Below are 17,837 nucleotides of genomic sequence, written 5' to 3' on the forward strand. Positions count from 1 at the left end.
TTATTTTTGCTTATCTTTCCAATGCTATTTTCGAACTCGTGCTCCCAGCTTCAAAAGAAAAAACGATCAAGTTCTATTTTCTCATTACAACAACACTGTCAAATATTAAGGCTTTTTATACAGAATATTTTTTTTAGAAGAAAATAAAAATTTATCGGATTGTTTCGAATAAAAAATAAAAAACAATTATATATATGTCCTGGCTTTTAGAGATCAAAGAACCCACCATTTCTATTGGCACTATTCAAAATATTTTTTTCATGTGTATAATTCAAATCTAAAAATCTCTAAATAAGAATTAAAGCACGATATTATGTACTAGTTCTTTTGCTCTTGTTTTTCGGACACAATATTATGTTTTAGTTCAGCTGTTCAAGTTTCTGATATTATAAGAGTTAAAGGCAGAAAGCCCATAGCTATAGGTTACATTTTACAAGAGAGATATGGAAGGCAAACATTATTTCCTTTTTCTTTTTTTCTTAAAAGAATAATATTTTCATCTTTTTGGTCCAAGAATAACAATATGCAATGGTTATCTATCAGAACTTCCCTGCCAGATGAGTTCACCAGAGTTACACTTTGCTTGATTGAATTAAATTATTACTGCTTCAATTGAAACAAGCTCAGAATCATTTTGCAAATAAAAAACATAAGCTCTCACGCTTCCAGGGTAGTTTATAATAACTCATTTTGTTACTTTATATATATATATATATATATATATATTCTTCAGTTTGCTACATACATCAAGATTTAAACACCAATTCACCTTACCTTTATGGACAACCAAAACCAAGGTATTTATAATTTATATATCCATTGTCCATGCCTCCATGGTGCCATGTGCAATATCCCTATCAACCTTATTTATACATTAAGTACCTTACATGCATATCCATTTTACAAATCAACCAAAGTGCGTACTGCTCCCAGATTGTTGGCTCGACTAGTGTACTGCATCTGGTTGGTTCTGCGGCAAAGCTTCCTGGAATGCTGGGGTAGCATTATACGTCTCATGCAATCTTGACATAATGGGGAATTCATTCTGTGTGGGAGACAGAGATAAGTAACTTGTCATCTAATAAATTTCGAAACTTTAGAATTTATAACATAGATGATTTCACTATTAACTACACCTACTTATGATTGAATAACCAGTTACTCTTTCCAAACATTGGTTGCAATGCAAGTGGTGCACAAACCTTTGGAAAGTGGTGCAATTCTGTGGAATCCTACTATCAGATTATTAGTCTTTTATAAGAGTAAAGCACTATCAAAGAGATATTAACCAACTCTAAATCAATGTTGCATCTTACACATTCAGATTATTAGCTTGAAAGACAACCTTTATATAAATGGTTTGGCACTTGATCATTATAATTTAAATGTACTAAATCTCAAAGTCCAAGGCAATAGCCTAAGTTTAGAGGGTGGACAAAACAAAAGACTAAAAATGGCATGCGTAAAAATCATTGCCTTTATTAGATTCTACAGTAATGGTACCATAGAAATACAAGTGAAATTGCTATCCTTTATATTCCACACTAAAGATAAACAAACGAGGAGGACAGAATACTACCATGGGAATGTTGAACCTTGTAAATGCTGCATGAAGCTGAGGCGCTAAAAACACATCAGCCTGAAAAGGATAATAGTCAACATGTTTTATAAGAATCTAAGATGTGTAACATTAAGTTGAAAAGCATATTCCAAAAAATATTTAGCAAGAACTTGTTTCTAAGGCTAATCCTATTAGTTTTGGATGAACAATCAAATGGGTTCTTTGTTGAATTACAACCAATTTAAACTCCAAAGTTCAGAGCAAAAGTATGTTGATTAATTATCTCCTGTGGTAATACATAGGAAAGTTTGATAGCGGGAAAAGGAATCATCTGCCCCCTTAAAATACCAACATACCAGGAAAATTTCATCTCCCGTTGCATATCTTCCGGTGTGGTCCTTCAGGAGTTTTTCAAGTGCTGAAACAAAAGTGGTAATAGTAAGATAGCATTAGAATATGCCCTAAATAAACAGAAATGCATATTTGAAGCCTTTAGTGTATAAGCAAGTTAATCAAACATCACCTGTGAAGCCCTTTCTAAGGACACTTTGTACCCAAGGAAGCTTTTCGTCAGGGCCGACTTTTTCCCCGATGTAATTCTGCAAATAACAGTGGACATAGTGTGTAAAGTATAAGGTGAAACATCCAGGAACAGTGGCTTCATTCGTAATAGAAAATCAGGAACCGAATGCACACCAGAAAGCTTATGTTTTGAAGAGGCTGTATGGACGAGGAAACGATGTGGGTAGCCTGTGGATGAGATGACATGATTAGAACTTAGAAGGCAACGCATTCATTAGAGTTTGCAACCACTAACTGACACAGAGCAGGTGTACCTGGAAATTGATTGCTCTTTTGTGAATATCACTAGGCAGCAAAGGGTGCTGAGGATACTTATCATCCAAATACTGCGTACATACAAAACAACAATATGAATGAGGGAAACAAAGGGGGAAAGGGGTACAGAAAGAAAGCATTTAGATATGAAGTTGGAGGGATGACCATAATAATGGCTAAGGAGTCAGCAAGCACAAGATCGCCATCCAACAGAACCGGCACAAAACCAACAGGGTTGAGCTTGAGGAATTCTGAACATGATCAAATAAAATATTGAGTAAACACCAATCATACTGCACAAGATTTGACAGCGACCATGTAAAATAGTCTTTCCTTACAAAATTCATATCTACAGAGAACCAGAAATTCATGGAAGACTACAATTTTGATCCCTGAAACAGACTTTCCTTACAAAATAACGATTTTGACCCCTATTAAATAAAACCCCCATGTTTCCAATTTGTTATTTATAGTTTTTGTTAGTAGAAGATGGGGGAAAATAAAAGGAAGGGAACAAACCGGGATGAGATTGCTCTCCCTTCAAGAGATTGACGGGTATATAGTCATATTTTAGGCCTGAAAAGAATGAAAATGAGAATCATATTGAGAGGAAGAAAGAAGCAAGTGTAGGTAGGGTACCTTTGAGGTTGAGAGCAATTCGGACTCGGAAGGAACAAGAGCTCCTCCAATATGAATACAACTTGAGCTTCTTAGTATCACTTGCCTGACCAAACCATTTACAGTTCACAAGTTCAATTCAGCAAATCAGGAAAATAACAAGAAGCAATAATTATGGAACCGGTTGCATACCATGGCGACCAAGATGCACCAAATAACTCAAACGGACCAACACTATGCCGCTTCCGTCTTTCTCTGCACTTCTCACTTTTCAATGCTCAGCTACAACAACAACAACTAAACGACACTTCTCACCTTTCACTCTAAAAAAGATTGGCAATTACAAGTTTGATTTTTTTTTTTTTTTTTTTTTTTTTTTGGTCAACAAGTTTGATTTCAATTTCCAAATACCGTAATATGGCTGAATAAATTTTAAAAATGATGATATTGGGCTACCCACTTTCCCCAAGTATACATTTTAGCATTGGGCCACTATTCAGGACCCCAAAATATGATGGAGCAAAAATTGAAAAACAAACACAATACATTAAGCCGAGTGATAAGAACGAAGGATGAAAACGAAATAGATAGAAAAATTAATAGCGAAAATATAATTTGATAGAAAAAGAATTTTTCTATTAAACTTTTTAAACACCTGTTTTTATCCTTTCTTTTTTTTCTAATCCTTAGTAACCTGAGTATTCGAAAGGGACTTTCAAAAAACTCATCAATGACAACCTAAATTAAAAGGTGGAAATCCAAAGAATTGATATGTAGAATTATTTTATGTTGAATCTTTTAATTTTTTTTATGCATCAAGTACAGTAGATTACTCATCTAATTTGATCCCACATAAAAAAAAATATATGTATCTCCTTTTACATTAAATAGTTCTTGAAATTTTCTATCTATAAATATTTTTAATATTGTTAGAGAATCGTTAGAATCAATTTAAATCGATTAGTATCGCCTATATTTATATAGTATATCTGTATATTAATTGTAGGATTCTATGCCTTTATTACTTTGATTCATCTAGCACCTATAAATACCCCTTGTATATTGTACCTTTGATCACACTTAACAATACACTTTTCAAATTACTCTCTCAGTCTCTTGTTTCTAACATGGTATCAAGAGCCTAAGGTTTTTTTTTTTCAATGAATTTTTGTTCATAGCCTTCTTGTTTTTCTCTTCCGACCGTGCCTCTTTTCTCTCGTTTTTCGATCTGTTTTCGACGCTTTGGTTCGTCACCTCTGGCATCATCGTGTTCTTCTCTTCGTCAGCTTTCCAACGCCGCCGAGATCGCCGCCAGAAGCCACCGGACGCACACTCACGCGCCGCTAGAATCCTGCTGCCCACCTCCATTGTTTCTCCTTCCAGAAGCTTCAGCAGCCGTTAGATCTCGGCGCCGATCGGACGTTCCTCGCGCTCCCACGTGTCGCGACGCCAGCCTTCCTCGCCCTCCAGTTTTCAGCAGCCGTTGATCTTGGTGCAGATCCAATGCTCATGGTGCTGCCACGTGTCGTAACGAAGCCATCCTTGGTTGACCTGCACCGCAGTTGACCCACGCTCCACCTCACTGCCAGCGTGTCTCTCTCGCTCCTCTCCGGTGCCGCCACGTGTCATCATCTCGCTGACGTGACTGCTGATGTGGCGCTGACGTGGCAGACAAGCAGGACCCTCCCTAAAATTTTTTGGTGAGCTCTTTCCGATTCCGCGTCCTGTTTTCTCGATTTCTGCCCCAAATTTACAGTTTTCTTCTTCCTTTTGCTATTTCTTCTATTACTATGAAAAAACCGGATGTCTTTCAGCCTATCCCTGTTATCCTTAATGGCTCTAACTATGCACCTTGGGTTGAAGCTATGCGAGGATTTCTTAAAGGGCGAAAATTATGGCGATATGTGACTGGTGATATTGCATGTCCTGTTAAGCCAACTGTGACTGACAAATCCACAGATGGTGCCTCCAAATCCAAGAAGGATGCTGAGAAGGAGAAGGACTATGCAGAGAAACTGGAAGATTGGGATAGTAAAAATCATCAGATTATCACTTGGTTCCGCAACACCTCTACTCCTGGCATTCATTTATAGTTTGGGTGTTTTGACACTGCTAAAGAGGTATGGGATCATTTGGCGAAACGTTATACTATCTCTGATCTCTCTCATCAGTACCAACTGCTTAAGGAACTTCATAGCCTTAAGCAAGAACGTGGCCAAGCAGTTTTTGATTTTCTTGCTCAGATGGAGATTATTTGGGATCAGTTGACCTCTTGTGAGCCTGTTCTTAAATATCCCACTGATGCTAAGGCATATGAGGATTATCGGAACCGGACACGTCTCATCCAATTTTTTATGGCACTTACTGATGACTATGAGCCGGTCAGGGCTTCTCTTCTTCATCAGAATCCCTTGCCTAGTCTTGAAGATGCTCTTCCTCGTCTTAAGTATGAAGAAATGCGCTTGGGATTGCTTCGTTCTAAAAGTGAAAATGTCTTTGCTGCCACCGACAGAAAGGGCAAAATCTGTCGCAACTGTAATCAGCCTGGGCATTCCTTCTTCGACTGTCCTTCTATTGAATGTCGTAAGTGCAAACAAAAAGGCCACATTGGCTCCAATTGCCCGAGACTGTTCTGCCATTATTGTAAGCTCTCGGGTCACTTGATTGCTACCTGTCCTACTCGACCACCACGCTCAGATCAGAACAAGTATCAACCTCGTCCCAACAACTCTCCGCATGTGCCTGCCTCTACTGCTGCTGCTGCTACTGAGTCCACCTCTTCCACATCTCTCAACACACCTTCTGTCTCTCCATCAGATATTGAAACCCTTCTTAAGCAACTTCTCTCTTTTCCTGGTAATACCCCCGCTACTCTTTCCACCCTTCCAGGTAATTCTAAATGGTATTTTGATTCTGGTTGTTTCAATCATATGTCTCCTTTGCGTCATCTTTTTTCGTCGTTGTCTCCCACTATAAATGCACCTTCTGTCAACACTGCTAATGGCTCCCTCTTGCATGTAACACATCACGGGGTTATTTCACAGTCCAATATTCATCTTTCTGATGCTTATTTTATTCCAAAATTGAATTTTAATCTTATCTCTATCGGTCAGCTTGTTGAACTTAGTTTTGATGTCATTTTTTCTATTTCTGGTTGTGGTGTGTAGGATCGTCGGACGGGAAAGATCATCGGGACTGGATGTAAGGTCGGACGCTTATTTGAGCTCGAGAATCTTCATGTTCCCTCTACGAATCTCTGTGCTGCTTCCTCTCCATCTACTCTTCACTTGTGGCACCGTCGTCTTGCCCATAGCTCATTGGGAAAATTACGTCCTCTTATATCTACGGGTGTTTTAGGTCAAGTTCAAAATGAGTCTTTAGATTGCATTTCTTGTCGCACTGCAAAACAACCTGCCTTATCCTTTAATAATAATTCCTCTATTGCATGCTCTCCTTTTGATCTTATTCATTCTGATGTTTGGGGCCCCGTTCCCACCGCTTCTATGGGAGGGGCTCGATATTTTGTCGTCTTTATTGATGATTTTTCACGTTTTACTTGGGTCTATTTGATGAATAATCGTTGTGAGTTGCCTCAGATTTATATTAACTTTGCCACTATGGTTCAAACTCAGTTTTCAAAGGTCATTAAAATTTTCAGACGTGATAATGCTATGGAATATCGTGACTCCAAACTTTTAAATTTTCTCGCTGAATAGGGTACTTTGTTCGAATTTTCTTATCCTGGTACCTCTCAACAAAATGGCAGAGATGAGCGTAAACACCGTCATATTCTTGACTCTGTCCGTGCGAAGCTTATTTCCTCTTCCTGTCCTGAGCGTGCTTGGGGTGAAGCTGTTCTCACTGCTGTTCATGCTATCAATAGACACCCTTCTTCTGTTCTTGGTAACACTACTCCCTTTGAGCGTCTTTATCGTACTTCTCCTGATTACAGTTCTCTCCGTATTTTTTGGTTGTGTCTGTTTTGTCCTTCTTCAACCTCATGAACACAATAAGCTTGAACCTCGGGCTCGCATGTGTTGTTTTCTTGGTTATGCTTCTGAACATAAGGGTTATCGTTGTTAGGATCCTATCTCTCGCCATATTCGTATATCTCGTCATGTTGTCTTCTGGGAGCATCACATGTTATCTAGTTTTTCCTCTTTTGAGTCCATTCCTTCTACTCCATCACCGTTTTTTACTAACCTAAATGTTGATCTCTTTCCTAGTGATGATACTACAGGGTCTACCCCAAGTCCACCCCTCGAGGCTCCTGCTCCTCCGCCTTCTCCATCTCCCAATGATTCCAGTCCGGACAGCGATCCCGCTCCTACCATCATGCCTCCTCCTCCCACTCATTCCTCTCGGGTAAGGAATCCACCTCCTCATCTTCTTGATTATCATTGCTTTTCTACTATTTTTCATCAACATGAACCTAAGTCATTCAGAGAAGCCTCCACAAATCCAAATTGGCAACAAGCAATGCAGGAAGAAATACAGGCACTTGAAAAAGCACACACTTGGGATTTGGTTGATCCACTTTCTAATCAGGAAGTTGTGGGCAGTAGATGGGTATACAAGATCAAGACGTGCTCTGATGGCTCTATTGACCGTTATAAGGCACGCTTGGTTGCTCAAGGTTGTACGCAAGAGTATGGTATTGATTATGAAGAGACTTTTGCTCCTATCGCTCGCCTTACATCAGTTAGAGCTCTCCTTGCCATTGCCGCGGTTAAAAAATGGTCTCTCAGTAAGATGGATGTGAAGAATGCATTTCTTAATGGGGATTTGAAAAAGAAAGTCTATATGAAATCACCTCCGGGATATCCTTGTCTTTCTAGTAAGGTTTGTCTCCTTCGCAAGGCTCTTTATGGACTTAAGCAAGCTCCTCGTGAATGGTTTGACAAGTTCAGCACTACCATACGCAATCTTGATTTTACTTCTAGTCCTCATGAGAATGCCCTTTTTATTCGTAAGAGCGAACGTGGAGTTGTTCTTCTATTTTTGTATGTTGATGACATGATCATTACTGGAGATGATGTTGATGGTATCTCTGATCTCAAGGCCTCACTTCACCGTACCTTTGAGATGAAAGATCTTGGTTCTCTCAGCTATTTTCTTGGTCTCGAGGTCATCTCAACAGATGATGGCATCTATCTCTCTCAGGCTAAGTATGCTTCAGATTTTCTTGCTCGCGCTGGGATTACAGATAGTCGCACTGAGTCTACTCCTATTAAGCCTAATGTTCGATTTACCCCTATGGATGGCACTGTTTTGGAAAATCTGACTCTCTATCGACAGTTAGTTGGATGTCTCGTCTACTTGACTGTCACCCGACCAGACATTGCCTATCCAATTTATGTCCTCATCCAGTTCTTGTCAGCTCCTCGCACTACTCACTATGCGGCAGTTCTTCGCATTCTTTGCTACGTCAAAGGCACTCTATTTCATGGCCTTTATTTTTCTGCCCATTCTTCTTTGACCCTTCAGGCATACTTCGATGCTGATTGGGCTGGTGATCCCACTGATGGTCGTTCTACTATTGGTTACTGTTTGTTCCTTGGTGACGCTCACATTTCTTGGCATGCTAAGAAGCAAACGTTCACTGCTCGCTCAAGCACGGAAGCTGAGTACCGTGCCCTCGCTCTCGCTGACACCACTGCTGAGGTTATCTCGGTTTGTTGGCTTCTCGAAGATTTGGGTGCTCCTCAGTCGTCCCCTACTGATGTTTTCTGTGATAACTGCAGTGCTATTCAGATTGCCTATAATGATGTGTTTCATGAACGCACCAAACACATTGAGATTGATTGTCACTTTGTTCGGCAACGTATCCTTATTGATGCTGTTTGTCTCATTGCTGTTGGAACACTGGATCAGACTGCTGATATCTTCATGAAAGCTCATCACCCGACTCGTTTCCGGACTTTGTTATCCAAACTCAAGTTGGTATCCTTAGCTCCCACTTGAGTTTGAGGGGGAATGTTAGAGAATCGTTAAAATCAATTTAGATCCATTAGTATCGTCTATATTTATATAGTATATCTGTATATTAATTGTAGGATTTTATGCCTTTATTACTTTGATTCATCTAGCACCTATAAATACCCCTTGTATATTGTACCTTTGATCACACTCAACAATACACTTTTCAGATTACTCTCTCAGTCTCTTGTTTCTAATAAATATTAATTATGATACTAGTTATCTTGGTTTTACTTGCGTTATCAGATATTATAATAAAAATTGACAACAAAAATGTTTGAGAATAATTAAAAGTAATAATATTTTTCAAGTAGAATTATTTATTATTTGAAGAAGATATCTCTTAACACGACATATAGGTCAACAAGATATTATTTGTAAAACGAATTGTGTGGAGACGTTTAATTTTATTTTTAATTATCAAGACGGTTTTGAATTTATTAATCTCTTAATGTTTAAAATAAAAAATATTATGCATTAGAATCGATATGTAAACTTTCGTTTGATCATAAAAATTACATACACACTGAAAGACATTATAATAAAAATAACAATAAAATTACATCATCATTAAGTAGAATTTTCTTCTTTTCAAAAGAAATTTGAGAATAATCTTAACCGTGGCCCTATTTCTATTTAAATAGAAACTTTTGGTTTTTCTTTTGGCTCTTCGCTCAATTTCTTTTAAATTACAAAAAAAAAAAAAAAATAGCAAAAACTTAGACTAATGACAAATGAAATTGTTTCTTAAACAAACTGGACCAGGTTTAACTTCCAACTAAGAATGAGATTAGGTCTAAGGGTCTCAAAATATAAATGCGTCATGCGTGAGTAGTTTAATGAAAAAAAAGATACCACAATACTTTAAAGATATAAATTACATTTAATTAATATCCTTTGCACCAATATTAGCAAAAATAAAATAGATAAAAACAAAAATCTAGATTGGAAGCAAATGCTTATTGACTATTGAGTCTGTTTGCTTACAATTAGTGGAAACGTAGAGAGGAAATGTTGAATTGTGGGAAATAGATCCTATTTGAAGGATGTGCTGGAGTTAAAGAAAAGTTTTCATCATGAGTTTTTTATGGGTGAATCGAGAGATAAATTGTGTGGCACACAAAATTACTAACCTGCAATAAAACCAACCTTTCCACTTAATTGGGTCTTCAGTCGTCTACCATGGGATATCAGTCTCGTGTTTAAGATTCTTAAAGTTATAGAATTACAGCAAGGACACTCAAAAATTTGCAGGGTGGAACCATGCAGTACCAGACACGAGATAGATCTTCCAAAGAACAAGGCTTTTTTCAAATAAGCCAATTCATTTGGGACCCTGCGGATCCACTCTTTTTCCTATTGAAAGATCAGCCTTTTGTCTCTGTCTCTGTGTTTTCACATCGACAATTCTTTGCAGATGAAGAGATGTCAAAGGGGCTTCTTACTTCCCAAACAGATCTTCCTACATCTATATATAAACGCTGGTTTATCAAGAATACGCAAGAAAAGCATTTCGAATTGTTGATTCATCGCCAGAGATGGCTTAGAACCAATAGTTCATTATCTAATGGATTTTTCCGTTCTAATACTCTATCCGAGAGTTATCAATATTTATTAACTTTTCTTCCATTCCGTTCTCACAACAAAAGGAAAGGGAAAAAGAGATCGAATGATCGATTCACCATTGCGAGCATTAACCCCAAAAGGACGAATATTGTGATGGTCCGATACTGAATAAACGAGTATCTCCCCGCCTGTTATCTCCTTCTACGACATGCTGTTGTCGTCGCCATATTCCTTATGTAACTAAGTCATCTCTGCCTCGCTGCGGGTCAGCACCTCCGAAAGAAACGGAGGACTTCATTCAGTGAGTCCGCGATCGCCCTCTAAACGATCAGAATAAGGTAAAGCTTGAAGATAAGTTTTGTACTCTATTAATTTCTCAGTCCCTCTAGTCGGGTGGGCGCCGGCCGGTCTTTCGACCAGATCCCCCTAAAAACCGTACGTGCGGGTCTCCCCGCATGCGGCTCACGCCATTCGAGGTGGCCCGGCCCAGCATTCATTCGCAAATCCTGTAGTGAAATTGAGACTGCTCGACCTCGGAAGCTAATTCGCGTGTAGGCAGCGCTGTCTGTCGTACCGTTGACTCTATCTATTCATTGAATTCACTTTCATTTTTTTTTTTTATAGGCTCGCTCCCTCTTTTTCCAAGAATTAATGCACTTCCCTTCGGAGGGCCTTCTCTAATCTAATAGGGTAAAATCCTTCCATTTCCGTCAAATGACCCGGCCCCCCAGGCTCTTCCACCGTCCGGGCTCCCTTTCCTACCTATGCTATGCTCCCCCGGCACAGGCCTACCACGCTTCGCGCCTGCGGCGTTTTCGCCGGACGGTCTTTGCCAGTAGTGCCATCCTCCCCGCTGGCTGTATGGGCGGGTTTTCCCTCGCTGAAATTAAATTAATAAGGTTTAACCTTGATCCTTATCCACAATTAATTATGTGGGTAAATAATTTTTTTTATGTATAAAAATTAAATTAATAAGGTTTAATCTTGATCCTTATCCAAAACTCTATAAAAATTAAATAGTTTAGTGGCTTTTCTCATGCATGGGTGAATATAAAACTTGTTAAATCTAGATCATTCTAAACACAAAAACTATTAATTGTTGTTACTAAAAGATAATAACAATTTAACACAATAATTTAGAGTAAATAATTAATTTGATCTCTGAAAAATTATTCGATCTCTAAATTAATCTATGAAAAATTAAATTAATCAAAATCATCGTAAAAAATTTAAAATTAATCATGTTAATCTCTCCGTCCATTCTGTCATTAACAATTTTAAATTTTACTAACGTGGTACGTTAGTCTTTTTTTTGGTCAGGATTTAGGTCCACAGATGGGTCCAAACCATTAGAAAACTAGAGCCTAACCGAACAACCCAATCCGACGGTCACATACTCCTTCTCCTCTACGCGTCTCAGTCTTTATGCTAGTTCCAACTGCTGCTGTCTCCATCAATTGCTACCTTCTCAGTGATTCAAACAATACTGCATCTGACTGTTCTTCCAATTTCATCATTCAATGCCTCAGCTTCATCAAAACTATAATTGCTAAGGACCCTATTAACATCGATTTCACCATGATCATCAATATCATCTCTTGAGCTATTCACCTTGCTCTCCTTGCTTGTCCCAGATTCAAACTCAACAACACTATCTCGATTGTGATGAAAACCACTACTTTTGTAGGCACCATCATCACCACCACCACCACGAGCACTGCCACCATCAGCACCATAACCAGGAATAGAGAGCTCAACCCTGTCACAACCCACACACCTTGTTTACTTGCAAGAGAAGAGCATATCAGCAATACGGTCCCTTCTCAGCCTGAACTCCTTGGGGCAATCAGAAGCCGCCATCATGATCACATGGTCAATTATCTCGAATATGTCAGAAAAATATGAACAAAACCTGAACTAACTCCTCCAGTGATCTAATGACTTCATGATGCTTATTATTCCCAATCAAATCTTCTGAGAAACTTTAATCCAGATCCCAGCAATAGAAATAATAATATACAGTTCTTTTCAATGCTTCCCAGAAACCACAAGAAAACTTTCTATTGTTCTTGTTGCTACTGTTCTTGATCTTTGAGTCATGTAAATGGTGAATTTTCTAATGAGCGAGGATTTTGTTCAACAACAATGAACGCTCAAATTTGTAAATTTATTAACTTAATGGCAGTGTGCCCTTGATTTGGCAAGATTCTATTGGATTTGATTTTAGTTGTTACGCGAATATAGATAAATATGATATTTTTTTGGGGAAAGAATTCAGCAATAACAAACAAGATAATCAAACATCAGAAACTAACCCACACAGTTACACGCGCACACAACACACGTTGTTAGCCGGTAAAAGGTGGAGGTCCAGGAATGGTTTTTGTTCCAATTTGGCGGCGTCCATGAAAGAGTACAGAGAAAGATTGACATAAGTAGAGCAGATCGGTGCAAGTTGCAGCGGAAGAAGAGATCACGTTTCACTAGAAGCCAACGGCGGTGACTGAGGAAGAGGACGGAGAGAAGTTGCACAGCGTAGCGTAGGCGATCTCTACGACATTGGGCGGAGGATGTTCAGCGAAGCAACAACTACCTATTCACGCCAGAGAGGAACTACGGGCAAGGACCGGCGGCATCGTGGTAGAGGAACGTCCGGGGACTGACGGTAACGTGGAACACCTTGCAGGGCGGCGGCATAGTGGAGCTTCAGGTAGAAGATGAAGAAGCTGCTAAATGTGGGAAGAAGGAAATCCTATTCCTTATTGGGTTTGGGTTTGGTTTGATGCGGGTAGGATTCGAGTTCGAGTTGGATTGTCAAACTAACTTGCCATGTCAGCAAAACTTAACGTCGTTAGTGACAGAATGGAAGAGGGACTAACGTGATTAATTTTAAATCTTTCGAGGATCAATTTGAAAATTGGATAATCTTTCAGGGACCAATTTGACTATTTACTCCAATAATTTAACTATTAAGTATTATTTTGACAAAATAAATGAATACTTTTTTATTTGAACCTTTTAATTAATGCAAAAATTGGTTAAGGGATGGATTTTTGTGAAAAAAATAACTATTTGTACTCATAAATTTTGTGAATACTGACAAAAGTACTCATTAAACAAGAAAATTAATGATATAACCATGAAAGATAGATTTCGTATGACAAAAAGTACCAAAACCTTAATTTTTGGTTGACTTTTTAATAAAATTTTCAGATTACTCTCACTCTTTATCTTCAACGTAACCTCACCTCCATTCTCTCTCTTCTTTCCCAAATCTCTTGTTCTGATCTCCAACACCTCCGTTGATGCCTTCATCAAATCTTGCAGCCCAAACACCCTTTTTCTCGTTGTTTACTATTACAAGATCTCCTATTCTCCCTCACTCTCCCGCAGCCCTTCTCTGTTCGAATCCCCTTTCTTTGCCATCCCCACCCCTGCCACTGATCCTTCTCCCTCCGGCGCCCTATATTAACTGTTCATGCTCGCATGTAAATGTCTACCATCAAATTCATACTGTTTATTCTCCCTATCAACCTGAACTCATCATTCATCTGCACCTGTATGAACACGAACAGAAGCACGATTTTGCCGCTGAAGAGGCCGGATAAGCAACCGACCGTAGCCACGAATATGCCAAACTTTGCATGTTTCGTCAAGCCAAGCTAGTGCAATCATGCGAGAGGAGAAGCAACGGCCGCATTGAGACCGTTGTCGAAATTGAAGAAGAGGATCACGCTGGGAGAACAAATCACGGTGGTGGAGTTGTGCGATATGCCTTCTGTGTCAACTTCGAGAGTTTATGAGAATGCAATGAAGTTCTCAGAAGGGGACGACAACTGCGGAAGCATGAGCGGCGTTGGTGAGGCGGGGCCTTCGACAATGGCGTTTGATTTGATGATGTGGGAGGTTCGTGTAGCAGTGAGGAGCCGTTTTTAAGGGCAGCAGCAGAGGATTGGAAGTGAAAAGGATGGACAACGGAGGATTGCGAGTGTCAGATGCAGAAGGTAGAGTTTCAGAGGTGGTAGGAATATTTGGGTGGTGATCGTTGTGAAAGTTTAAAATTTAAAGAAAAAAAGTAGTGATGGAATTGAGTTTAAAGATATAAAGGGTAGGGATAAATTAAAAATTTTATTAAAAATTTAATAAAAATTAAAATTTAGATATTTTTATTATATAAAATTCATCTTTCATTGTTATATCGTTAGTTTCTTTATTTAAAGGGTATTTTTATTAACATTCGCAAAATTTATGAGTATAAATTGTTATTTTTCGATTTTTGTGAGAGAATAAGGCGATCCATTATATATGGAAAAAGATCTTCTAACATGTATATAGTATTAGGCATGCTGAAAAGTATCTATAGCAATTCACATTTAACTATCCCGATGTATATATGTAAATCTTGAAGAAACCTACACGTGTTGTATGTGTTTGAAGCATGGTTATGAAAACAGACCGGATTGACTGGTCTAATTGTGAATCAATAATAATTATGGTTCGGTTAGCTTCTTAAAATCGTTGCTTCAAAAACTGATAGAAAATCGCCAAACCAACTCGGAATTGGCCGGTTTTAGAAAAAAACATCGTTGTTTTTGGCTTACTCGGCTTACTGAACCATGCTTGATGCTTTCATTCTCATTCTCATTCCTCTCAGTCTCGAGCAGAATTCTAAGTCAGTGAATCCCCTTCTCCAACTCTAGCCTCTATTTGAATTACTGCCGTCGCCCGTCCGTCGAGCCACTGCTACTGCCCACCCGTCAAGCTCGGTCACTATCCGTCCGTGTAACCATTGCTCTTTTCTTCCGCGAGCTCGGTCCAAGCCTCGTCTTCATCTTCTTGGCATCATCGTCAACTCGTCATCTTCTCGTTGTCGTCTGGTCGGCATCTTCTGTTAATCAACAATCTGTCGGCATTGTCTTTGAAAATCAGTGTCTCAATGCTCGCTTGTTCTTTACTTGTTCAGTTGTTCTTCGTTTTTTTTATGCTCTATTTTTGTGATTACTGATTAGGTTTGGTCTATGATTAGCTCTGATTTTGTGTGTTGTAATTTTATTGATTAGTAAATGTCTTATGATTAGCTCTGGTTTTTTACTAGTTAGTAGTTATTTACTGATTAGTGATGAGCTCTGATTTTTTACTAATTGGTGATTAGTTCTTTACTAATTAATGATTAGTTCTACTTTTTTATTGATTCGAACGATGCAACTAATCTTAGTGCTTTTGATTCTAATGATAGTCAGTCATAAGCTTCTTTCAATATTGAAAAAATTACCAAAAGTACTCATGAAGTTTACGAACACTGAAAAAAGTACCCATAAACTAAGGAAATTAACGCTGTACCCATGAAAGATGGGTTCCGTATGACAAAAGTATCCAAATCTTAATTTTTTGTTGATTTTTTAATAAAATTTCTAAACTATCCTACACTCAACCTCAACTCACTTTTTCAATCTTTCATAACTCAATTTGCACCAACTCTTGCCATGGAGTCCAAAACTACTCCTACAACAAACTAGACCGAAATCAATGGTAGTGGTGGTGGTGGTAGAGGATCGGACCTCAACCGATTCACTCATAAGTTTATAATCCATACCCAAACCAAATTAATCAAACACCAAAAAATACTAAAAATATAAAAATTTTCAAATCCATTCATCCAATTTCAATTCACTTTAGCAAAATTAGAAATAGAAAAAGCCATCAACCATAAAAAATCAACAAATCCATTCATCCAATTTGAAATTTATTTCAGCAAAAATCAGAAGTAGAAGTAGCCATCAACTGGATCTTCTGTAAATCAATCTCAGCTTTCATAAAAAATAGAAGCAGATTTAAAAAAAATAGAACAGTATCATTTTAGTAGTAACTAAATCAATTTCTAAAAAGAAGAAAAATAAAATAAAAATGTTTTAAAAAAAAGAAATACCTTTTTCTTCGCCGGCCGACTGTAACATCGTCAATGGTAGAACCTCCACCCACAGTGCCGCCTCCCTTTCTTCTCTGATTTTTCTTTACCGAACCCGCTTTCTGCACGCAAGAGTACCACGACCCCTCTCTCTTCTCAGGTGTGCGACGACAGTGTTCTCCTCGGCTGGGTCAGACGCGCCATGACGACGTTCTCCTCGGCTGCAACAGGCGCGCCACGGCAGCATTCTCCTCAGGTTGGGTCACAGGTGTGCGATGAAGGTGTTATAGTCACCTTAATAGTGAGAGGGAGAAGCAGAGGAAAAGAGATTGGCGGTAATGGAGTAGGTGGGTGGCGGACGGCAATGAGGAGGTAGGAGGAGAGTTTCTGTGACTCTGTGAGGGTTTTTGAGAGATAAGTGAGGAGAGAGGAAGAAGAGAAGAGAGAGAGTGACAGTAAAATGGGGTTAGGATGGGGTAGTTTAGGAATTTTATTAAAAAATCAACGAAAAATTAGGATTTGGATACTTTTGTCATACAGAACCCATCTTTTATGGGTACATCATTAATTTCCTTAGTTTATGGGTACTTTTGTCAGCGTTTATAAACTTCATGGGTACTTTTAGTAGTTTTTCCTTTAGTATATTAGAAAAAATAGACCCAACTTAAAAATATGTTGTTTTATAAGTAGTGAATGAAAAAGCCACAATATCAATACTTATTGAGGGTTGGTATGAAGCCGGGTTCAATTTGCACCACACAGAAAAGTGTGTGCAGTTGGGCATGGTCAGGTTATTTTGTTTTATTTTATTTTTCAATTTGATAATAACTTTAATTTTTGTTTTATTTATACTGGTGTTTGTTAATGGTGTGAAGTTTTGAGCTATTTGTTAGATATAAATTTAGATTGTGATAAATTTTAATAATTATTATATTTTAAAAAAATTTGGTTCAATGATTAGGTTGAGTTTAATTGTAAAAAAAAATCTTACTACTCAGTTATAAAGATATACTTAACTTATTATTAAATTATTAGAATTATATTTTATTTGAACACTATTAACTTATCAAATAGTATTCGATGATTGAAATTATATTTTGCTTTAAGTAATAATGTTTTTTTTTTATGAAATGACTAAGTTTATATTAAATTACATATATGTATTAAAATATTTATTTATAATTTATTTATTATTTTATTATAAAATAATTTTTTTCAACGACCACAATTAAATTAATTAGTCTAATAAATTAATGATCAAAATAATTTAATGACCTATCCAATTTTTCATGACCTTGGTTTGAAGGTAACGCCATGCATACAAATCACCAATATATTCTCACACTTCTTGTTTGATTACATTGCTTTCAT

At 37.9% G+C, this 17,837-nt stretch overlaps 2 protein-coding genes across 2 annotated transcripts; one reads left to right on the forward strand and one right to left on the reverse strand.

The window, feature by feature from the left end:
* Positions 1 to 671: 671 nt before the first annotated feature.
* On the reverse strand, positions 672 to 3,596 carry LOC112722769 (glutathione S-transferase zeta class). Its single transcript, XM_025773917.2, has 10 exons — positions 3,209 to 3,596; positions 3,038 to 3,122; positions 2,918 to 2,974; positions 2,564 to 2,649; positions 2,398 to 2,469; positions 2,258 to 2,311; positions 2,085 to 2,160; positions 1,918 to 1,979; positions 1,580 to 1,639; positions 672 to 1,045 (listed from the first exon to the last, which is right to left on the reverse strand). Exons 1-10 carry the CDS (start codon positions 3,209 to 3,211, stop codon positions 947 to 949), a joined length of 654 nt encoding a protein of 217 aa, XP_025629702.1. The 5' UTR covers positions 3,212 to 3,596; the 3' UTR covers positions 672 to 946.
* A 1,210-nt stretch (positions 3,597 to 4,806) lies between these two features.
* Positions 4,807 to 11,247, forward strand: LOC140176219 (uncharacterized). The gene is made up of 7 exons (XM_072206143.1): positions 4,807 to 5,047; positions 5,135 to 6,033; positions 6,184 to 6,636; positions 6,733 to 6,919; positions 7,257 to 7,381; positions 8,504 to 8,564; positions 11,186 to 11,247. Exons 1-7 carry the CDS (start codon positions 4,807 to 4,809, stop codon positions 11,245 to 11,247), a joined length of 2,028 nt encoding a protein of 675 aa, XP_072062244.1.
* Positions 11,248 to 17,837: the final 6,590 nt, after the last annotated feature.

Source organism: Arachis hypogaea, chromosome 11, assembly GCF_003086295.3.
Source record: "Arachis hypogaea cultivar Tifrunner chromosome 11, arahy.Tifrunner.gnm2.J5K5, whole genome shotgun sequence".
Taxonomy (NCBI): Eukaryota; Viridiplantae; Streptophyta; class Magnoliopsida; order Fabales; family Fabaceae; genus Arachis; species Arachis hypogaea.